The sequence below is a fragment of the Rhamphochromis sp. 'chilingali' genome, assembly GCF_963969265.1.
Source record: "Rhamphochromis sp. 'chilingali' genome assembly, chromosome: 14".
Taxonomy (NCBI): Eukaryota; Metazoa; Chordata; class Actinopteri; order Cichliformes; family Cichlidae; genus Rhamphochromis; species Rhamphochromis sp. 'chilingali'.
The window spans coordinates 16,793,415-16,817,361 of NC_137941.1; the positions used below are offsets into that span (position 1 = coordinate 16,793,415).

The 23,947-nt window shown below is 37.6% G+C and overlaps 2 protein-coding genes across 3 annotated transcripts; one reads left to right on the top strand and one right to left on the bottom strand.

Moving 5' to 3' along the window:
- Positions 1-303: 303 nt before the first annotated feature.
- On the bottom strand, positions 304-6,764 carry mettl8 (methyltransferase 8, methylcytidine). Its single transcript, XM_080903608.1, has 10 exons — positions 6,669-6,764; positions 5,325-5,481; positions 4,766-4,857; positions 4,310-4,671; positions 4,140-4,189; positions 3,796-3,856; positions 2,955-3,094; positions 2,443-2,549; positions 2,249-2,314; positions 304-1,954 (listed from the first exon to the last, which is right to left on the bottom strand). Exons 2-10 carry the CDS (start codon positions 5,474-5,476, stop codon positions 1,800-1,802), a joined length of 1,185 nt encoding a protein of 394 aa, XP_080759734.1. The 5' UTR covers positions 5,477-5,481; positions 6,669-6,764; the 3' UTR covers positions 304-1,799.
- Positions 5,559-21,995, top strand: dcaf17 (ddb1 and cul4 associated factor 17). Of its 2 annotated transcripts, none has more exons than XM_080903606.1 (14): positions 5,559-6,887; positions 6,962-7,065; positions 7,860-7,950; positions 8,041-8,177; positions 8,282-8,360; positions 8,713-8,802; positions 8,916-9,023; positions 9,366-9,468; positions 9,838-9,980; positions 19,516-19,625; positions 19,723-19,807; positions 20,011-20,094; positions 21,387-21,542; positions 21,626-21,994. In XM_080903606.1, the coding sequence occupies exons 1-14, from the start codon at positions 6,717-6,719 to the stop codon at positions 21,731-21,733; spliced, it is 1,569 nt and encodes a 522-aa protein (XP_080759732.1). In that variant the 5' UTR covers positions 5,559-6,716; the 3' UTR covers positions 21,734-21,994. The 2 variants fall into 2 exon arrangements, with proteins under 2 accessions (XP_080759732.1, XP_080759733.1); XM_080903607.1 differs by having other exon boundaries at positions 6,735-6,873; positions 21,626-21,995.
- The last annotated feature ends 1,952 nt before the right edge of the window (positions 21,996-23,947 follow it).

Below are 23,947 nucleotides of genomic sequence, written 5' to 3' on the forward strand. Positions count from 1 at the left end.
TATTTTTACAGGTTACGATGCTCAAAGGGTCAAGACATGACTTTTAAACGAATGAAATGATCGATTTCCTTGTACTAAACTGTCATAGCATGGCATATCAAAAAATCTCTTTTCAATAAATAAATAAACTAATTTATTTAATTAAGAATTAAAATAAATAAATACATAAAACGCTTGAAAGTTAACATAATAATTATAAAAATACTCAAGATTAATAGTTAGATACAATGCAATAATTTTATTTTCTACTCTCAGGCATAAATTAGAGTAAAGGTTAAGTTGTGATTCTGACGTCCAAAACAAAAAAGTTTCAAGAAATCAAATTAAAAAAATTTTATTCCGTCAAAATTATGATGGAAACTAAAGATTCTGAAATAGTAATTAAGAAAAAAAAGCTTACTTTTGGAAGGGTTAATGGGTTGATATGGAAGCTTGTTTATGTTATTAAAAATCAACTTGTAATTCAAAACTCCGAGTTAATATTTTGACATTTTTAGTTATCTCAAACTTTTGAGTGAAGTATCTTGACATTTCCAGTTAGTCAGAAGTAAGGCAAAACTTTTAGATACTTAGTAAGTTGAAATTTTGAGATAACTTGAAATTTTAACTTAGCTCCCCCTCACATTTTTTCTCCACTGCTGGTAAATAAATTCCATATATTTGATCATAAATTTGAGTATTTCAGTTTAATAACGATTACATGCTTTAAAACAATTTCTTTCTTGCTAATTTTAACCACTACTAATATACAAACTAAGATATTAGAAGGGACAAATACTTCACAGCACTGCTGATAGCTAGCTTGCCAGATTTTATTGTTACAAAAAGAACAAAAAAATCAAAATAGCATAATCTACAAAAAATCAAACAATATTAAAAGTACCATAGACCAATACTGAAGGCTTTAATATGTAAAGCAGTGCAAAAAATTTGAAATCGGATAATTAAGTTAATGTAAAGAAAAAAGATAAAAGACTGAGATCATGCAAAAGCAAATTGTAGCAAACAGTGGTGGAAATGACATAACAAATAACATGTGCACTGTACACTTAAGAAACAGCAGCAAGGAGGTTTGGAACAGAAATATGCATGTAATCATGTGTCCTGGTGTGCGTCGGATGTGTTCTCCGGTCACAAAAACAAGAGCTGTTGTACAATTTCATAAAGAATAACAGGAATATCCGTGTAGAGTCATCCAGGTCATGGGAATCCAAGGCGATTGGAAAGAAAGCGACTGGACTCCTTTAAAATTCTTGAAGATGTTAAATCTCTTGTCCGAGAAGATTCACTAGTTCTAATTTGCTCAATGTATGTCTTAGAACAGTGGGAATGATTTCCTGAAATGTTCTTTATGGCAGTGAGGTCGAATCAGTTTTGCAGCTTATCTGCAGATAAATCAGCATCAATAAACACAGCTAAGCATATATTCAGGCAACACATCAGTGCAACCGCTAATTTGCTTCTCTCTTACAAAAAGTGGCTTGAAGTGGCTTATGTGCCTTACTGAATAATGGAACGTAATCTCCTGTCAATCATTCTTACAGTGGCCTCAAAACATCTAGTGCATGGTTCATGTACCCGAGCCCACCTGGACTTAACAACATTGTGTCAGTATCTAAATATGAATATAATGAGAAGTAGAAAACACCAAACACCTGTTTACTGGTTTTTATTGAGTTTTATATATTTTACCCCCAGCTGCCTCCAAAAAAAAGTTATTACTAGGCCCAAATAAACCAGTTTAAGTATAAAAGTATGAAAAATACACAATTCTAGTTAGATCTGTGCATGGTGGGATGCTAAGAGGTTGAAGGTGGATATGGTTTTCTGTACTTGCTCTGCATCCACACCCGGCGCATTACTACTTTCTTTCCTCGGTTCACTTGCAGTCGTCTATCCTCTAGATTCTGAATTTCTTCCAGTCCAGCTTTGGAAAACAAATCATGAACCTCCTCTGTAAAACATAAAACACAACAGTCAGGAACCAAAATTTTAGTCCAGGTTCTCTTTCTGCCAAGAAAGCCATGACAACAGAAAACACGGTTTTGTGTGCATTACCGTGAAGCTGTTTTTTTATACATTCGTTTTCTTTTTTTACCAATTTTGGAATTGAGTTTTATCTGAGATAATGCATATATTTAACCATTCACCAATAAATGTAAATTCCATCTTTGTAAACACCACAAACTTGTATCATAGCACTGATCAGAATAGGGGTGTCAACACCCACACCCATACGTAGAAATACCTTTTGTGAAAAAATAAACACAGGTTCCATCTCCGCGTGTGTAGAAATTTTCTGATAGACATCGTCCTTGTTGTCAGAGACGAAATGACAAAGAATTTGTTTAAAAAGGAGAATCTCACACACAGACAAAGATGTATTAAGAATATATAAGAAATTAGGGTAAAATGATACAACGGGCATATCGGGAGGCTTACCTTTTTTAAAACGGAGTTGTGAGAAGTCGTATCTCCCATAATCACGGAAAAGGAGCACACCACCATGTTTCAGGTATGCAGACAGATGGTTCACAACGTCTTGCAAGCTGTCAATAAAATTTAGTTATTGGATAAATTATGTTATAATGCAGCAGGCTTGCAGCTAAAGTGATCCTTGCAGCCATCGGTAAAATATAGGCCAAGGAGAAATGCATTCACTGAGATACAACTGACTTCAGTCAGCAGTGCATTTGTATTAGCTTAACCCAAGTATATTACATGTGTTTCCCAAATTCATCTATACTTTTAGTGTCAAGCAAACCACAGAATATTCAATCTCTTGCAATTAACTGTATGGTTTATTATTTCCATTTCAAACTGGGGTTTATAATGGCATTCAAACAAAGGCTGGGCAATGGGATGGTTATGGAGGTTGTGGAGGGGGAGGGGCTGGCTGGCAGGTGATAAATGACATTAGGGTCTCCCATCTCTGTACTCTAAACCTCACCTACCGCTCTGGATGAATGGAAGAGAGCACAAATACTGCCAGAATAATATCCAGGCTCTGAGGAGGAAATGGGAAGGTGGCCATTTTGTCACAAATGTCATGGACGAAGGCGTGGCACACCGAGTTGTCATAGTCTGGGTGGTTCTACACAAGGAAAATAAGTTAGATTATATCTATTAAGCATGTCATTATCACATTGGTGTTGCAACTCATGTACAGTTCTGAGACATTTTCTCATGAACCTTCCTATCGCCTTGAAGCAGTCTGGTCATTCTTGTCTGAGAGCATCAAGAAGACATTTTCACCCAAATAACTGCCACTCAGTGGATGTTTTCTCCTTTTCAGACGACTCTCTGTAAACCCTAAAGATGATCCGTCCATTCATCCATCCTTCCTCTTGTCCAATTCAGGACTAGGATAGCCTGGAGCCTATCCTAGCTACTCTGAAGATGGTTGTGTGGGAAAATCCCAGTGGATCAGTTAACAAACAGTTAAACAGGTGTACATTACAAATTGGCTAGCAAGTGTGTAGGAATGCCGTCTTTTTTACATTACTAACATTGTTTTCTATGTGTGAGATTTATTTAATGTGGAGATATGTAACAGTGATGTTTTTTTCTTCTGCTACATTTCTGCACATGATGTCATATTTATCTATTCTGTGTCTGTCTAGGTAGAAATGTATGATAAAGACATATTTTATTTATAGATCAGCTGTTCTTCATCAGCTGTTGAAATTAAATTATTTCCCAAAACATTTAAGGGACGGCAATATTTTGTAGATGACTAAATTATTATTATAATACAGTATACACTTTATATTTTCATACGAAACAGATGCTAACCTTAACCAGCTGAATGGCACGTGGCGAGAAGTCACAACAGTATAAAAATGAGTCTGTTTCTCTGTGGAAGAAAACAAACAGTTTAACAACTGGGAATCATCACATTACAACCACAAGTACTTGTAAAACACTAACAAAGTGATTTTGTGGCTCAACACATATTTTTTACAAGTGTCTTAATTGTTTTTTCTAATGTAGGTGATAACACAACTACTTCACAGAGAAATTTCCACTGTGTTCTATGTGTATGCTCTGCTCTCAGTCAACAACAGAGATGACAATAGAGACAATCAAATACTAAACATCTGTATGATCATTCATTAAAGAGAAACATTTTGACTTACTTGATGTTATTTACAATAGGAAACACACTGTTACCAACTCCACATCCAACCTGTGAACAGAAGAAAATGCAAAGCAGTTATTTAACATTATCTGTGTTGCAATAATATAACATGCACATCCTGTATAAAAAATTAAAACAAAAACAGAGTATATTAACACTTTTAAAAACCTCCAGGATCCTGAAGGATGCACGTTGTCCAGGAAAAGCAGAATCATCCACAGCAGCTTCATTCGTTCCTCGTGCAGCTTGTTGATAGGACTCCTGAATGTTAAAGGTGTCTGTATTCCTGTGATGGTCAATGGGATTGCACCGTTGATGTTTTCCAGTTTCGGTGTCCAATCTGGATGCACTACATAGTTGAATGGCTGCTTGCTGATGACTGTGACACGTGTTTGTGCTCTGGCCTCTTTCACCTGAAGGCAGCAGCTCTGGGAATTCTAAAAACAGCCACCTGCGATCTTTGAAGAACTTGTCCTGGTGAATCTCATAAAACATGTCCCAGTACTGGCAAGCTGCTGTAACAAATTTACCTGCAAGGACAGAATTCAACAACTTTTTCATCATTTTTGTTTCCATGTAATTCCCAAAAATCTAATTAAATGTGTTAAAATATTTTATTCTTGCCTTGTTCGTTTAAAGGAAGTCGTACAGTGGAATTTTCCTCCGCCTTCTGCCGTGCATTTTCCTTGTCCTCCTCTGTCCATTGCACATGATCCCTAACATGAAAAACATTACTAAAGCAACTCCTGAATGTTAATATATCAATTTAACTATAATGACTCACAATTTAATTTGTTATAATTAGCTTTAATGTCATGAAATCCTGTGACCTATATTTTAGATTGTATATTATTATATATTATAGTATATTATTAGTATACTGGTGGTGGTCAGAGGGCCCGGTGGCACCAGTGTCCGGCAGCCTCGCCTCTGTCATGCGCCCCAGGGCAGCTGTGGCTACAATGTTGTTTGCCATCACCAGTGTGTGAATGTGTGTATGAATGACTGAATGTAGTGTGAAGCGCTTTGGGGTCCTTAGGGACTAAGTAAAGCGCTATACAAATGCAGGCCATTTACCATTATATATAACACATATACAATATACAAGCGACATGGTGTCTTCTTATTATGTGGAATAATAAACGCAACTTTTACACATATTCATTAAAGTCGCATCACTTACCACATGTTGTGCTTGAAGATCTCATCAGGACTGGTCAGAATCCGTGAACCCAGTGGAGCTGAAGGTCTACTGTCACTGCTCTTTAACCTCATAGAGAATCTGATGAAAACTGCAGCCACTTTGGCTACAGAGAACCTCTTCACTTTATTCATTTACTCTGTAAAAGTGCACATAGGTTTAAATACATACAACAATCCCTGGTCAGTACATCGCTGCCTAAAAAGACTAGTGGAAGCAATATCTATGTCATGCAGGGGAGGGATACTAGCATCGAAGGACGCTGAAGATGGAGCTGACACAAAGGAAGACCACAAAGAAGACTGATAAATGTAGTGAAGGAGGAAATGCACAGGGTTGCTGTTACAGAAGAGAATACTAAGGATAGGGTGAGATGGAGACAAATGAGCTGCTGTCGTGACCCCTAAAGACACCATCCAAATGTCTATTTAATGTTAATACATACATGTAAATAAAATAACAGAATACGATAAACTCTTCTTTTGCCCTGAAAGCTGGGAAATGTCCTGAAAATAGAAAATGCATGCATTTTGTTTTTTTTAAAAATCCCCAAAGCTAACGAAACTAAAATGAGCTCAAAGTCGTAGAATAGTAAAAGAAAACAAAAGTCAAGAATACATAAACATTTAAATACAATGCAACGAAATCCTTAAAAAAGAACCTAGTATAATACGTTAGCGTGACTCTTTAAAGTACATTAGCTCAAATTTAATACAGGAAAAACAAAACAGAAATAAAATAAATAATTGATTAAATACACATACACACAGAGAAATATGTTTAGCTAACACCGCTCAAATGCTTAAAAAAAAGCTATATAGTTTGAATAATAATTCCTAAAATATAGAATCGGACTATTACTGCAAATAAAAACGGAAACTAAAGGATGCAGCTGATTTTTAAGTGTATCTCTGGTCAGGGTACGTGCAGACGAATGGGTGCGCTACAGCGGGACAGCGAGTGCGCTATTGTGCCGTAGAAGAAGACGCGTGTGAAAACATGGAGAGGGATGGGGTGCTAATAGAGTTAGCGGCTAACTAACAACACAACCCCAGTCGACAGGCGAAAGCAATGCTCGCCAACTTAACCCTAACAATTATATTTAACCCTCCATGCAACCTCCGAGCAGTTCCTCTGGGTCATATAGTAAACAAAACTTTTGGACGAAGTTGGCGACATGTCGAGGTTCCTTAGCTCACGCTAACCTAAGCTAGCTGTTAACTTTTCATGTTAGTCATTGGACGTGTGAGGTCGCGACGGCGTTGAAAACATGAAGCCTAGAAAACAGCTGTAGCGTGCTGGACTACAAAACCATACGGTGCTTACCTCGCTCTGGGTGGGCTGTTGTGGTCACTTCAGTCAGTCGATCTAGTCATGCTGCTAGCAGCCCCCAGTAGGAAAACGTACCACCTGCAGATGGCGCCACAGCAGAGAAAGGGGAGCGCTAACGCAGCTGAACTGCTGAGCCGGAGGAGCACGGGTCTTGGGAATACTAGGACTTTAATCAGACATAATTTGAAGATCCTGAGAGGTATTCTCCTTCAGGTAATGTTACAGTTTGTAGTGTTACTGCTTTCAGTTGGTGTTTTCCCATATTAATTATTGTTGCCATATTGTAGGAAAACCGGACTTTCACGAAAGTATGGAGCAAGACCTCAAAATCCACAGTAATGTACGAAAATTGCAAACTATACTTTGAAAACTACCAGCACTGCTACAGCTGGTGAGTATGGGGTCCTAACTTTAATTAGCTTCAGTTTTTAAACACGTATACATGCCAAAATATACACAGGACTATTTTGGTACGTTAAAGTAATCCTCCACTGGTCATATACACTATTAAAAATGAGTTGTTAAAAATCTACCTATACAAAATATTTTTTTTAATATGAAGTGTTCATATTACACTGGCCTGTAATATAAATTTATTTGGCACCCACTTAAGAGATATAGCCAGAGCCAAATGAAAATCATCACCTCTTTAATCACTTATGTAATGGATATATAATGTTTTAAAGCTTTTACTTGAGTGTATTAAATATTATTGTCTGTAGTGAGAGTAGGGATCAGGTGAAAGAGCCTGGAAAGGTTGAGGTATGCTCTGGAGAGAAGAGGAATGCAAATCAGAATACATGCGTGTGAATGAAAGGGAGATGGGTGTAACAGCGTAGCAAGTTGATGAGTTTTTAAAAAAAAAAAAAAAAATGCGGAAAACCATTTAAAGCAGTGGAAGATATTGAATATTTGTCTTATCTTATCTGGCAGGGAAAAGTATAGATGTCTGATGAATAACGTGAAAACAGGTGGGCCATGATATTTAATGTAAATGTGTACAATTAAAATAAAACCCATTGTGTCATTTTAACTTCGTCAGAAATTGTTGCTTTTGCGAAACAGTGATGTAGGATACAGAGGAGCAGATGATCTAAGGAGCTTTAATTGAAGTAGGAAAGTGTTGTGTATGCCCAATAACACTGACAAGCTGCTTATGTTTTATATTTTGTATATGTGTTTCAGTGTTCATGTTGAGCCTCAGATTTTGTACAAACTGCCAACGAGGTCCAAACAGGAGAAAATTGAAGATACATTGATGTGTCACAGCCCAGTTGTAAGTAAACATTAATAAACTGGGTGTTGCTCAGATAGAAAATTTCAGACTGTTGTGTTACCTCTTTTTTTTTTTTGTTCTCATCCAAAGGAAAAATCCTTATCTTCTCCATCTGATCATAAACCAAGCCTCTTGGCTTTGACGGCCAATAACTGGCTAATTCGCCTTTCAGCTGAAACGGGAGAAGAACTGCAGAGAGTTTACCTCTCTCCAAACTATAAGTTCAGGTATCTCTACGGTTCTGATTTCAGTGTCCTTTGAGTGGAAAGTATTTTTAGATTTGGTTCATTTTAAAGCCATTTTAGTTTTATAGCTTGTTGTTATCTTGTAGATATCTTGGCTGGGATGTTTCTCAAGAGACATTTTATGTTAAATCTGTTCAAAACAAGGAAACACCTTTAGCCAGACAGGTAAAGTGAATACATGTATTTAAAGTATTTGTGTCTTGTAAGAGAAAGTCAATGATAAGTTAATGTTATATTTAAATTAAACATAGCTGTCACTAGCTATACGTGACTCTTGTTATCATTTCATTTTTTATATTCTTTATATTTAAGGATTATTCTTTTTTCATCTTGTGGTTGTTGGTTTCAAATCAGAAGGTTGTTGTTGTTGTTATTATTACTATTATTATTAGTAGTAGTAGTAGTAATTTATTGTTTGTGCAACTAGAAAGTTTATTAATTATTTATTTTTCTGTAAGTCCTATAAAAATGAAGAGAGGAGATGGAGACGTGACCTTTTTTCTGATTTATCCCACAGGCAGGTATCACTCAGAATACAGTGATGCACATCGCTATTTTTCACGTTTTCCCATTGGAAGTTATTGGTGTTATGGAGATCAATAAAAAAGTAAGTTTTTTGTTTGTTTGCTTGTTTTTTTAAATACAGTTTACATTTTTTCAAATGTACATTTTTTTGGAGGTTTTTTCATTTAAAGGTTTTTTGTTTTGTTTTTCTTGTAGGTGTTTGGAAATGGTGTCATAGGTGCTGATCTGGTTCAAGGTGTCCTTGCACTGTATTACAGCAATAAGTCAGTGAAAATGTACAGCTTCGAGCACATTGTCCAAAGAGTAAGTCTGTGTTTATTTAGACATTAGTGAATGCATCAGAATTTGCATCAGGGGCGATCGTGGCTCAAGAGTGGGGAGTCCGCCTTGTAATCGGAAGGTTGCTGATTCGAGCCCCGGCTTGGACAGTCTCGGTCGTTGTGTCCTTGGGCAAGACACTTCACCCTTTGCCTACTGCCTACGCTTTGGGGTCCTTTAGGACTAGTAAAGCGCTTTACAAATACAGGCCATTTACCAATTTGATGTGATTTTTTTTAATAGAAAGTGTTTTATTATCATTCTGCTTAGCTTGCTTCTTACGTCTTTGGGATGTAAGAACATGATGAACATTTTCTTTGTTTTCAGTACCTGACAGAGAAGCTAACACTTGGAAAGCAGAGTCCTCTTCTTGGTGGCAAAACAGTCGGAGATGCACCGTTTGGTATCCCGTTAAATATTCAAATCACAGGTTGGTTTTTTTTTTTTTTTTTTAAGAACCAGTGGTATATGTGCTTAAAGTTGAGTACATGCATAGCTTCAAATAACTAATAAAGCCATTTTTGTGAGGCAGCTAATATGAAGAAAGTTGTCTTAAATCGAGCTGTAAGGGACCTGAAATGACTTCTTCAAGGCTGTGAACTGTGAATCATGTAAAATATGGTGCTTGATATGAACATGATATTAAACATATTTGGTTCTGTTTATTAACATCCCTATTTGCCGCAGCAGCTTTCTTCTGCTGCTGTTCCAGGGGTCACAGAGTGATAGCCACTCTAATCAAGAATGTTTTGCTTCACAAAGCGAGTATAATGTTTGTTTTTCCTTTCTCATTGCACAGATTGCCCTCCTGTACTTTTCAAGGTCTCTTGTGCTGAAAACAGTGTTCAGATTGGAGGAAACCCATGGCACTACATTTACACACCGCCTCGTAAAAAAGACGAGGGGACCTACCACATCTGCTCACTCAAGGACGGCACTATGGTATATTTAAAATTCCTCAACTATAAATTTACCTCATTATTACCTTTTAGTTATGGTTGTACTTTGAGTAAAACATGACAGTAATAAGTCAGTTTGTGGTAGAATGAGCTGTTGCTAAATTTGTCAGACCCTGGTGAGTTGTCATTGTAAGAAGGGCTCCAAATGTTTTTGACAGTCTTCCTATTCAGTCAGTGGACAGAGCAGGAGCGAACTAAACCTGTAATCACCTCACAATACTACCTTTGTGCTGATCTCTAAACTCTGCCTTCTCTCCCATTGAGAAGCCATGACATTGTATCAGATTATTTTCACATAATCTCTCCACTGAGTTGTTCATGTGGAAAATACCACACATACTTAAATAGAAAACAGGAGAATCAAAGGGGGGTATAACACTCTTTATACAGGGAGTGCAGAATTATTAGGCAAATGAGTATTTTGTCCACATCATCCTCTTCATGCATGTTGTCTTACTCCAAGCTGTATAGGCTCAAAAGCCTACTACCAATTAAGCATATTAGGTGATGTGCATCTCTGTAATGAGAAGGGGTGTGGTCTAATGACATCAACACCCTATATCAGGTGTGCATAATTATTAGGCAACGTCCTTTCCTTTGGCAAAATGGGTCAAAAGAAGGACTTGACAGGCTCAGAAAAGTCAAAAATAGTGAGATATCTTGCAGAGGGATGCAGCAGTCTCAAAATTGCAAAGCTTCTGAAGCGTGATCATCGAACAATCAAGCGTTTCATTCAAAATAGTCAACAGGGTTGCAAGAAGCGTGTGGAAAAACCAAGGCACAAAATAACTGCCCATGAACTGAGAAAAGTCAAGCGTGCAGCTGCCAAGATGCCACTTGCCACCAGTTTGGCCATATTTCAGAGCTGCAACATCACTGGAGTGCCCAAAAGCACAAGGTGTGCAATACTCAGAGACATGGCAAAGGTAAGAAAGGCTGAAAGACGACCACCACTGAACAAGACACACAAGCTGAAACGTCAAGACTGGGCCAAGAAATATCTCAAGACTGGTTTTTCTAAGGTTTTATGGATCGATGAAATGAGAGTGAGTCTTGATGGGCCAGATGGATAGGCCCGTGGCTGGATTGGTAAAGGGCAGAGAGCTCCAGTCCGACTCAGACGCCAGCAAGGTGGAGGTGGAGTACTGGTTTGGGCTGGTATCATCAAAGATGAGCTTGTGGGGCCTTTTCGGGTTGAGGATGGAGTCAAGCTCAACTCCCAGTTCTACTGCCAGTTTCTGGAAGACACCTTCTTCAAGCAGTGGTACAGGAAGAAGTCTGCATCCTTCAAGAAAAACATGATTTTCATGCAGGACAATGCTCCATCACACGCGTCCAAGTACTCCACAGCGTGGCTGGCAAGAAAGGGTATAAAAGAAGAAAAGCTAATGACATGGCCACCTTGTTCACCTGATCTGAACCCCATTGAGAACCTGTGGTCCATCATCAAATGTGAGATTTACAAGGAGGGAAAACAGTACACCTCTCTGAACAGTGTCTGGGAGGCTGTGGTTGCTGCTGCACGCAATGTTGATGGTGAACAGATCAAACACTGACAGAATCCATGGATGGCAGGCTTTTGAGTGTCCTTGCAAAGAAAGGTGGCTATATTGGTCGCTGATTTGTTTTTGTTTTGTTTTTGAATGTCAGAAATGTATATTTGTGAATGTGGAGATGTTATATTGGTTTCACTGGTAAAAATAAATAATTGAAATGGGTATATATTTGTTTTTTTGTTAAGTTGCCTAATAATTATGCACAGTAATAGTCACCTGCACACACAGATATCCCCCTAAAATAGCTACAACTAAAAACAAACTAAAAACTACTTCCAAAAACATTCAGCTTTGATATTAATGAGTTTTTTGGGTTCATTGAGAACATGGTTGTTGTTCAATAATAAAATTATTCCTTAAAAATACAACTTGCCTAATAATTCTGCACTCCCTGTAGTATGAAGTGGAATGGATATCAGATTGTCAGTTGGTAAAGATAAGGGAGGTTTCCAGTTCCAGTTCAGCCTCCAAAATGTAGTTTAGGCTACGTCCATACGTATAATGGTATCTTTGAAAACAGAGATTTTCTTCTTCTTCTTCTTTTTTTAATCCTGTCCACACGTGCAGTTTTAAAAAAATATCTCCCTTCACATGGAAACTCTAAAAGCCAAATGTTAGCCAATCAGAAATTTAGAAGCCTGGGAGGGAAAGACTAAACAGGGTTTTGTAACCTCACAAAACCTTAAGTAGTTCTGAAAAGTTTTTGTTTCTCTGGAAAGGCAGATAATTGTGTTACTTTTCAAGTGACATTTTCAAGTGCCTTCATCATTTCAAATGTTAATAACTAAAGACAGTATTTTGGCTGTTCTGTAGACGGGGTTCGTATAGGTGCTTGGAATCCTTTAATTTTAATATAGACTTTTCAAGGTTTGAAAAGTGCTTGAATTTCAGATGTGGTGCTTAAATGTGCATGAAACTATTAATTTCACCACAACTAACTATCTGACCGAATAGTTTTCTTATCAGATAAAGAAATAAAATGAGTCTAAAAGCAAAATTTCTCCACCTGGACTGCCTTGCATACGGTGGCCCCTAGAGACAAAGCACGTACAAAATCCAAAACACTTACAAAATCCAAAACACATGAAAACTCCAAAGCACAAACAAGTGCTGTTTGGCCCCCAGGGGTTTTCTGAGTGAAAATTTTCTGCTCGAAAATTAAATGACCAAAAAACTGGAGTATTTCTCTGCAATTACAAACTCTGTGTAAACAGTATTGGTGTCAAATAAAATCAAAATAAAGCTAACACTTGTGAGATGTCATCAGAGATGTGAATAATACTGCGGATGTTACTATGTCAAAGTTGCTGTGACTCAAACATAGAAAAATTAGATTTTTTTTTTTTTATATCCCTTGCCTAATTTTAAAGTATTTTATAGCATATAACACCTTTGAAAATATTCTTTGGTTCCCATTTAACTCCAGAAAATCATAAATCAAAATATGGATATTACCTGTCCACAGATTCATGGTGCAGTAACTGCCTGGTGTCTTTGCTCTTTGTTTGGTGTTTGTAGACATGGTTTACATGAGCTTTTAGCTGAGATTCAGAGGTTTCTGTGGACACTACTCATGTCAGCACTTATACAGTGGGGCAAAAAAGTATTTAGTCAGCCACCGATTGTGCAAGTTCCCCCACCTAAAATGATGACAGAGGTCAGTAATTTGCACCAGAGGTACACTTCAACTGTGAGAGACAGAATGTGAAAAAAAAAAATCCATTTTTACAAACCAATTCTGGTTCATCAGTTTCACTCAACAATCGGCCATGTGCGTATGAAAACAAAGGCACTGCGCATGCGCGTTTTACTCCCATTCTATCGCGATATTTCATTTTCCTATCGTTGCCTAACATTATACCGGTATTACCGTGAACGGTATAATATGGCCCAGCCCTAGTTCTGGGATCTTTGCTCACCGTTCTCATGATCATCTTGACCCCACGGGATGAGATCTTGCGTGGAGCCCCAGATCGAGGGAGATTATCAGTGGTCTTGTATGTTTTCCATTTTCTGATGATTGCTCCCACAGTTGATTTTTTCACACCAAGCTGCTTGCCTATTGTAGATTCACTCTTCCCAGTCTGGTGCAGGTCTACAATACTTTTCCTGGTGTCCCTCGAAAGCTCTTTGGTCTTGGTCATGGCGGAGTTTGGAGTCTGACTGTTTGAGGCTGTGGACAGGTGTCTTTTATACAGATGATGAGTTCAAACAGGTGCCATTCATACACGTAACGAGTGGGGGACAGAAAAGCTTCTTACAGAAGACGTTACAGATCTGTGAGAGCCAGAGATTTTCCTTGTTTGAGGTGACCAAATACTTATTTTCCACCCTAATTTACGAATAAATTCTTTACAAATCCTACCATGTGGATTCATGGATTTTTTTTTTCACATTCTGTCTCTCACAGTTGAAGTGTACCTCTGGTGCAAATTACTGACCTCTGTCATCATTTTAAGTGGGGGAACTTGCACAATCGGTGGCTGACTAAATACTTTTTTGCCCCACTGTATTTCTGACCTCGTGTTATAATCGATTAAACGTGATCTCCTCCCTTTTGCCCCCATTTTTGATGTTGTGGGTTCAATGATCAGGCATGACATTCTCATAATAAATCAGATAAAATACTGCAAATAATTAATCCTGCATTTGTGTGATTGAAATGTGTGTGCAGTGACACTGTTTTAAAGATTTGGCCTAAATAATTCTGGAGTGAATGAGCCTAAACATGATGACCGGACTAGTGACACCATATCACCTGTGACACTCACACACGCACGTATGACTTTGCCAGTTTCAGCTGAAACAATTTCAGTGTTTCAAACCATGTTCCAGAGTTTTTAGTTCACCGTTCATGAGGTTTCAAGAAGAAAATGAAAGACAGATCTGAATGTTTGAAAGTGTTTTGGAAAAACTCTGTAAAGAATAGATGAACAATACTCAAAGGATAAATTCAACTGTTTTATTTTGTTAGATAAGTTGAAAAAAAAGTTAAACAAGCAAGTAAATAACGAAACAAGGTAAAACGAAGTAAGTTCAAAAAGTTAACAAGTAAATAACGAAACAAGGTTAAATGAGGTAAGAGCAAAAAGTTAACAAGTAAATAACGAAACAAGGTTAAATGAGGTAAGAGCAAAAAGTTAACAAGTAAATAACGAAACAAGGTAAAACGAAGTAAGTTCAAAAAGTTAACAAGTAAATAATGAAACAAGGTTAAATGAGGTAAGAGCAAAAAGTTAACAAGTAAATAACGAAACAAGGTAGAGGTGAGAAAACCCCAACAATCCCCTCTGAGCAAGCACTAGGCGACAGTGGGGAGGAAAAACTGCCTTTAAACGGGCAGAAACCTCCGGCAGAACCAGGCTCAGGAGGGGGCAGTCAACTGCCGGGACTGGTTGGGGGGGGTGAACAGAGGTGGAGCAAGACGAGGCTACATCAGTTGAAGAAGCAGTATTGTCCCTCTACCGGAAAAAGCTGAAGAATCTTTTCTTCTTTTTCATGGACTTTTCCACGAGCGCCTTTTTGTCCAGGATGAGGGTTCTCAACTCCTCGATGGTTTCTGTGTTTTGCCTCTCAAGTTTCTTGCATGTTTGTTCCACCTGTTCTAATGTTGCTTGTGTTTCTTTAAGCTTTTCTTTGAGGTCTTTGGATTTTGCCTCCTGTGTCAGCTTTGCCTTCTGCAGGTCTGCATTTCTCACTTGATCTTCTTTGTGCAGGCCTTCTAGCTGCTCATTTCTTTTCTGGATATCGCGGAGCGTACACTGCAGGTCCTCATGCGTTTTGTCTTGTTTTTGCTTTTGGGCCTGCATTTCTGTGTTTTCCCGCTTCAAGTTGTTGAATTCCAACAATATCCCCTTAATGAGCTCTGAGTTGTTTTTGGCCATGTGATCAATCTTTTTCTGCATGTGTGAGCATCGTTTTTCTAGTGTTTCCTTTTCTCCCTCCAACTCACTTGTTTTGACCTTCAGTTCATCACAGAATCCTTGCAACTTTTGATTTTTACTCTCAAAGTCCTTGATAATGCACTTTTCTTCTGGCAGTCTTTCTTTCTGTTGCTCTTTCTCTTGAAGGAGGTCTTTATTTTGGACCAATGTTTGTTCCAACTCTGCCTTCACCATTCTGTACTTTTCCTGCATGCCTTGGAGCTCGCGCTGCAGGTCTTTTTGCTTTGTGTCCTGTTGTTCCTTCTGTTGGAGGACTTCTTTATTTTTTTCTTCAGCTTCATCAAGCTTTCTTTGGAGCAGGTGATTCATTTGGTCCATGTATTGCAGATCCCACTCCATTTTATCAATCGTCGCTTTCCTGCCTTGAAGCTGCTCGGACATTTCTTTAACTTCAGCGCTCTTTTTCTTGTTTTCTTTGATGAGGGATACAATCTGCTCTCTGGCTTGAGCAAACTTGATCCCCCAGCCCTCATTAATAATGTTGATGTCGGGCTGGCGCTGTAGTGTTTCTTCCAGGTGTTTGTTTTGTGCTTCCATCTGTAAGCACTTCTTCTCCAGGTGACGTTTTTCTTCTTCAATTTGTCGAATTTTGTTCTGGAGATGGTTGTTTTCATTCCTACTCTCCTGTAATGCCCTTTGGATGGATAAGAGGCCATTTGGAGAAATTGGCCGGCCACGCGTGGAAGGAGAGGCAGCGAAATCTTTTTGTCTTGGTTGCCGTAATCTTGGATACATGTTGGCGTTTGTATCCGATGACTCTGAGAGGTTTCCAAATTTTTCTGTAGTGAACGTTTGAAGGCTGCAAACACAAAGGCTGCGAAGAAACGAACTGAAAATTGCTGTTTCTCACCCCTATTTATAGAAAAACTTCAAAGGATCCTTGTGACATCCTTGTGACATCCTTGTGACATCATCACTCCTAAGCCAATCAGATTGTCACATGACATTTTGGAATGTGGAATGGGGATATGTTTTTTTTTAAACAGTTTTCAAATGTAACTTAATATTTAAGTGTTTCTTACTTGACCCGCTTAGTCGATTAAAAAGTTAATTGCCACGAACACCCCTAATGTTATATAACAGACCACAGAAAAAGGACAGGTTTTTTTCTACGTGACAGAGCTATAATAAATGTTTTGTTTTTTTTAATTATCCTACTTTTTCTAAAAGGGAACATTATTTAAAGAAAATGTATTTAATTAAAAACTCTGTATTCATCTAAAGGGTATACCAAGAAGGGTGAGCTTCCTGCTTGAAAAGGAAATGACCAAAATAAATGTATTTCTCTGCAATTACAAACTCTGTGTAAACAGTCTTGGTGTCAAAATAAAGCTAACACTGGTGAGATGTCATCAGAGCTGTAAATATTACTGCAGATGTTACTATGTCAAAGTTACTGTGACTCAAACATAGAAAAAAAGATTTTTTATTTCCCTCACCTAATTTTTAAAAGTATTTTATAGCATATAACACGTTTGAAAATATGCTTCGGTTCACATTTAACTCCAGAAAATCATAAATCAAAATATGGATATTACCTGTCCACAGATTCATGGTGCAGTAACTGCTCTTTTAACTGTCTGGTGTCTTTGCTTTGTTTGGTGTTTGTAGACATGGTTTACATGAGCTTTTAGCTGAGATTCAGAGGTTTCTGTGGACACTACTCATGTCAGCACTTATATTTCTGACCTCGTGTTATAATTAGAGATGGACCGATCCGATATTACGTATCGGTATCGGTCCGATACTGACCTAAGTTACTGGATCGGATATCGGAAAAAAATAAAATATATATGGAGCGACTGCCTCTTCTTGCTGCGACTTCAATCATGAAACTGATCAATGATCAGCTGATCGGCTTTTCTGTCGCGAGTCCGTGTCTCTTGTTTGCTTTTGGCCCACTTTGCACCAGAAAGAGGAAACCAGCAGCTGAACAACAGCAGCACGTTTAAGCTTGATCAGCTGTTGTTAGAATTTATTTAATATTACTTTCTACTCGAGGATCTTTTTCTACGTAGCTGACGCTGGTAACTGTGCAGGGGCGGATCTAGCAAAGTTTAGCCAGGGGGGCCGATAGGGCATTAACAGGGAAAAGGGGGCACAAAGACATACTTTTCTTTCTTATTCTCATTTAAAATGTCGAGCTTTTAATAAATAATTATCTGACACCCAAAGTTTTAATTTGATGTAAAATGAATAGAAGTCCATTACTGTATATAGTAACTATTAAGTCTAATATACCCTAGTAAGCTATTTATTCCTTTGGGAAGGTACCATCTGTGCAGTCTGCAATTTTGTTGAAGAAAGATGTTGAATCTATTTAATATTTCTTGAAAAATAATTGATTTCTGTGCATTTTTTTTCACACTGCATCAAATTAAGGTTGATTACGTCGATTAAGCATCATGAGGTGGCGCGTGAGGGGTGGTTCCCTATTTTTTATTTATTTATTTTTGTCTTTGCTGGGAGTTGGAACCCTATTAGTTAGGTTGCTTAATATTTATGCTAAGTACTCTTTAAAATACCAGAATAGGGAGGATGGTGTAGGTTTAAGTTTATTAGATTGATCAGTATTGCTGAACTATGAAATATTCTCTTTTGCATACAGGTATAACAGAATAGCTTTAGTGTAGTTGTTGTTTTAAACTTGAGTATGAACTTATACAAAATGCAGCAAGATATTTAAAAAACAGTTTTGTTGATTAAAAAACACTATATCGGATTCATATCGGTATCGGCAGATATCCAAATTTATGATATCGGTATCGGTATCGGACATAAAAAAGTGGTATCGTGCCATCTCTAGTTATAAACGATTAAACGTGATCTCCTCCCTTTTGCCCCCATTTTTGGGGGATGTAGGTGCTTAACTAGTTAAAATAACAAACATCTGTCTCCTTTTTTTGTGTCACATTAGAAAGAAGCATCAATATCTGATGAGAAAACTTATTAATTTGGCCTTGCTGTGTATTATTGGAGCGTTTGGTGCAGTTTTCTTCTTTTGTGGGGTTGTTTTTGTTCAAGTGGAGATGAATATCTTTAACAAGTTGATTTGTTCACATTTGTAATTTTAATTTTTAAGAGAAATTTGTTTTTTGAGTTTGTACACTATATGCATAGTGCACCATTTCCTTTTTCAGTATTTGTCTTTGGTGCAGTTTTCTATGTTTTAACAAAAGGGGAACAAAGGACATTTAAGTCAAGCTAAAATGATTTGTTTTCATTTTTACTTGGCCTTACTGAGGTGATGATAAGCGGAACATGCATTCTTTTTTTATTTTTTCTAGTAATGTGCTGGAAAAGCTTAAAAATGGACCTTGAAAGTTAAATTTATTTAAAACCAACATCTGGATTTGGGTTGTGAAAGCGTCTGTGTTAAATGCAGAAACCACATCCGAAGTTCACTCTGACGCCTCTGTCTTTCTAAATGGAGGGACAGAAACTGCGCCTGTATATGTAAGAGTGTAAAAAATGCAGATAGTCAGATTAACAGCAATAGTATTTTGTCTATGTCCGCCATTATAGAAATTAATCTAGTGTAAACAATAACGTGGCGCACAGCGTGACATCAAAAACGGTGCACACCTTTGACGTTGCGTGAGTAAATCTCCGTTTTCCTCGTCGCCTAAATGCAAAAAGTGAGTTTTCGAAAATCTTCACGCTGGCAGGAGTTTTAAAAAAATCTCTGTTTTCAGTGACACAAAACGCCATTTACATGTGGATGAAAGGCCCAAACGGATAGAATCATAAAATCTTTTCAAAAATACCCATGTACATGTGGACATAGGCTTAGACTGTCCACTAATGTAACCTTGGGAATGTGTCGGTCGTGGGTCTGTTACAATGTTCTGCACTGTTGTTTTTTTGTTGTATCTGACTTCCTGTCTTTCTCACCTGCTCTTTGCATCTTGACCTTTTTGTCAAGAAAACAGACCTGATGGAAAGAGCCTTTAAGTTGTGTGCTAATTAGAAACTGTAAGAAATCTGCATCTTTTGCGTTCTGATTTTATTAAATTAGGCAACAAACGGAGTACAAGAGATGGACTCCTACTCTCTTGAGAACGACGGGATCTTCTTTCATCCTGATGATTCAGGAAGAATTATCCATGTGGGACCTGTCACCATAAAGTGAGTGCTCCGGTATTTATTTAACATCATCATATTATCTTATTTGCCAAATATACTTATTGTACAATATTTGTGTTTTGGTTTTTTTATATTCCAGTGTCCTAAAAATCCTCGGTGAACTGAACAGTGCTCTGCCATCTAAGGTCGTTGAGGATTTCTCCCTGAAAACCCACCGAAACAATGTAAGTGTAAAATTTATTTGCTTGAGATTTTTAGTTGCTGTCCTTTGCTTTCTGAATAAATGTAATTGACCTGCGATGGATCAGCCTTTTACAATAAATCAGCCTGGCTACAACAGAGATGGAAGTCTCCTATAGAGGTGAATTGTATGCGTATAGTTTATAATTTCAGAAAATGTAAAGTTTATGCTTTCCATCTCTTGTAGCCTATCTCCCAAGTCACTGTGACCTCATCAGGCCGCACAGTAAAAAAAAGATTTCAACAACTGGATGATGACCCATCTCAAAAGGTAAAAATAGGATCTAATTAAATTACTAACTTAAATACCAATATATGATTGTGACAGGAAGTGAATAATATTTTTATTCCTCTTACAATGCAGTAAGGGTCCTGACATTCTTGTTAATTACTTGAGTGACTTGATGCACTATGACAGAGCATACATACCCCTCTGGAGTACACCAGTAGGCTCCTCCTGTAGGATGTTGTGGCTTGCCTCACCATAAAAACAGAAAGGTGTTGACAAAATCTAAAAACTCCCAAGATCCCAATCAAGAATTCACAGCATGCCAGAACAAGCAGACCGTCTGCTGCCGTCATTTTTGAAGCCAGACACCACGAGACATCCCCCAAAGTCCCTTGCATGCCCCAAGGGTTTGGATGACAAAACGGATCCACAAATCCGGATTAAGTTGTTCTCTTATTTAAACCAAGAAGCAAACACAATATCAACATTTTTATTATTTATTTAGTTATATTTATATATATATATTTGTTTCTTAATATAAATAAGATCTTTTTCTTCTTATTTATTCAAAAAGCGATATATATTAGTTTTTCCTCTGTAATAGACCTAAACAAAAAAAAATTCCGTTGACAATTTTATCCATCATGGCAGACATGACTCAATCCTGCCTACACTTCCTCTCCTGTAAATACCTCTTAATACTGCAAATCTGCAGCTAAAACTAGCAAACTGATGCAGGGTTTATTTCTCTTTGCAGCTGAATTTTCATGCAAAACAGTTTTTTCTTCCCCAATCAGCTGTAAGACGCTGATGAGGTATTGTCAACACCCCACCAGGCTTAAATAGATTTACAGCTCAGTGATAAAAATTCAAAATGAATGAGGATCTTAAGTCGAATTCAGTCATCATACAAGAGCCTCTGTCCTTAAAAACACCTTTCAGAGGTTTCCTGGCTCAAAATGGGCCTTTGGAGGTGAGTATGTATGTAACCTAAATTGGTCTCCATGTAACATAAGGCAGAGAGCAAGTGGGAGTTTCCATTTCCTGGGGGAAAGCCAAAGCCTCTTTTGTGTGCGCCAAAATATTTTTAGAAGAATAAAAAAAACCCTGCATATTTATTTAAAGTGCAGAATATTCAGGATGGCAGCTCAATTGATTTTTATACATTTAATTGTCCTTACACATTTCCTCAGGTGAGATATGTGTTGGGTAATGTCCTCTGAAGAATTTCATTGATAAGCTTTCAGGTTTAAACACTGCAGGCAAGTAGAGCTGTTCATTAAAGAGAACATGGTACGTAGCACTTAATTCACAACGGCCTTTTGATTATGCAGACTTTCCGAATGGTGGAATATGAGGATGAGCTTGACCTTTTGGCAATCGTGGTAACCAATGGCGAGGAGGGAGAAGGAAGAGCGTGCATCCAACTCCATGACAACCAGACCGGACAATTACTGCGGACGATCGATTTGATTGAAACCTGGGATGAGGTGAGTAACTTGACATGAGTATGCAAACATCAGGGCGAGTAGTCTGGATGTGGATTAATGTGTGCTCTTCTCTTTTGTTTCAGACAAATAAAAACGAGGTGTTCTTCGACAAAGACACGATTGTTCATATTGAACAAAAGAATGCCAAGTTCTGCTGCCATGTTTACAAACTGTTCACCACCAAAACATAAGCGGTGCAAAACTGAATCAAAGCTGCTGTAAAGCTTTTCATGATCACTTAAGATTTTTTTTAATATGATTTCCTTCTCCTATATATATATATTTTTTTTAAATATATGGATCTTTGCATCCTAAGTTCATATGATTACTCTTGATTATCACTATTTTTTTTTTCTGTTATGATTATTCTAAGTCTGTACCATTAAACTTGATCTGACTTTTTTCCTTTATTCTAAAAATAAAATAAAATATTTTTCCAAGTTGCTCTGTATTTCAGCCTTCTCTTTTTCCGTCATGCATATCCAAATTGTAAGATATTGATATTTACTCTGAGCCAGGATCTGAGATAGTTATGCGATTGTTTGCTTGATGTTAACAGTCAGAGCTGATGAAATTGCTTGACGCCATCCTAATGATGTACGTTTCAGAAAAGTGATTTGCCAGCTGCAGTGCACTCATGCAGATTAAATGTGGTGACAGTGTCACACTTCACAAATGATTGTCGCATGCAAATTGCGGGTCTATTTACATGCATGGGTTACAGATATGAGGTTTTGATTTTCCAAAAAGTCTCCAAATTAACGTGAAAGGAAAATCTCATAACAGGAACAGGAGTCTTATGTATACCAAGTTTCTATAATTTTTTATAAAGAGTTTCTGTATTCAATATAAGATGTAATACAAGAAAATAGAATGTCACAATGGGAAGTTAGGGTGATCACGTGTTTGTCTTGTCCCACATATTGAGATAGTATCACACATTTTGATTGACTTCAGTTTACAAAAAAGATGCGATGGTATTAAATATCTTAATTTTAGCTCTTAAATATGCTCATAGGAAATTAAAAGTAGCAGTACAATAAAGTATGTCTGTTCTTTACTGCATAGATCCCCAAATTGAAACCAGTTAGTTTGTGTGTTCTAGCTAACCTTTAAGTTAGGTTTATCAAAAGCATATATTATCTCACAGAATTAGTCAAATTTCCTTTGCAAATCTTGACACTTCTCAAAAATTAAAGGAGGACTTTAGGGATATCAATCTGTCACAGTGTGAATCCTTTTCCCCTGTCTTGGCACAAAGTCACAGCGGATGTGGTGGAGAGGTAACAACAAGACAACCCCTCCCCAAAAGGAAATGGTTTAGCAGAACTGTTCCTTTTCCTGTATCCCTTCTGACAGAAACATGCACGAGTAGGTCATTTTGTGGGCAGTGACACTGGCAGTGTTTCCACTGTCATTTACATGAAGAAGCAGATATTGGTCCTGCTGCTGGGTTGATCCCATTCTTTGGCGCTGTCCAGCTCTCCTCATGTAATGGCACACTTGGTGTCTCCTCTAAATTCTTGAAACTATCCTTGGAGTATGTTTGGTAAATAATAAGAGAGGAAAACAATGTTCCAACATGAGAAGTTCTGTTTTGTATTCATTGTAAACAGTTTGTGTTTTCTGTCTTCTTCTTTTTTTTTTTCTTTTTTTTTTTGTAAACTATATCCACAAATACCCAATAAAAATATTTTGAATAAAAAAACGATCCTTGGAGTCACAGCAAACCTTGCAACAGCACATATGGATGTTTCACCCTTGAGGAGCTGGACTACCTCTGTAACCCAAATGGGCTGAAGGTACTGACACCAACAAAAAGCAAAATAAAATAAGAGAAAAGAAATCAGCCAGGAAGGATAAGAAAAGAGCAATGATCTGTGGCCACCAGCTGCAAAACCACTCAAGTGTTCTTCTTTAATAAGTTTTTAAATAATGAATCTTCAGTTGTAACAAAAGTGGCTTTGAGCTTGTTTGTAGGATTATGTGTCTTAATGTTCCAACCCTAAATGTTGTAGCTGTCTGTCAGGGTAAGTGACACGTTAATATTTACAGTGTAGGTATAGCTTTAAAAGAAAAGAGCAAAGGGTTGTCTTCATGTTTTCTTTGTAATGTGTCTTGTGGTGCATTAGTAAGATATAAATAGGGGGGATAATGAGAAAAGTGCCTATTCATAAAACGCAGTACAAAGCAAAACCAGAGCCACAGATGTCTAGTCATGCCCACATGGCTGTTTCTTTAATCCCGCTGGAGCTCAGACTTTGAAGGACTGCGTAGACGTGGAGTTGTGTTGTAACGGGAGTCAGAGGGTGCCGCAGCACCAAAAACCCCCCCAAAACATCTTATAAAACCGATCCCAGACTCTCTTCTGTAACGACAAAAGTTGCAAAACACCCTCCCTCCAA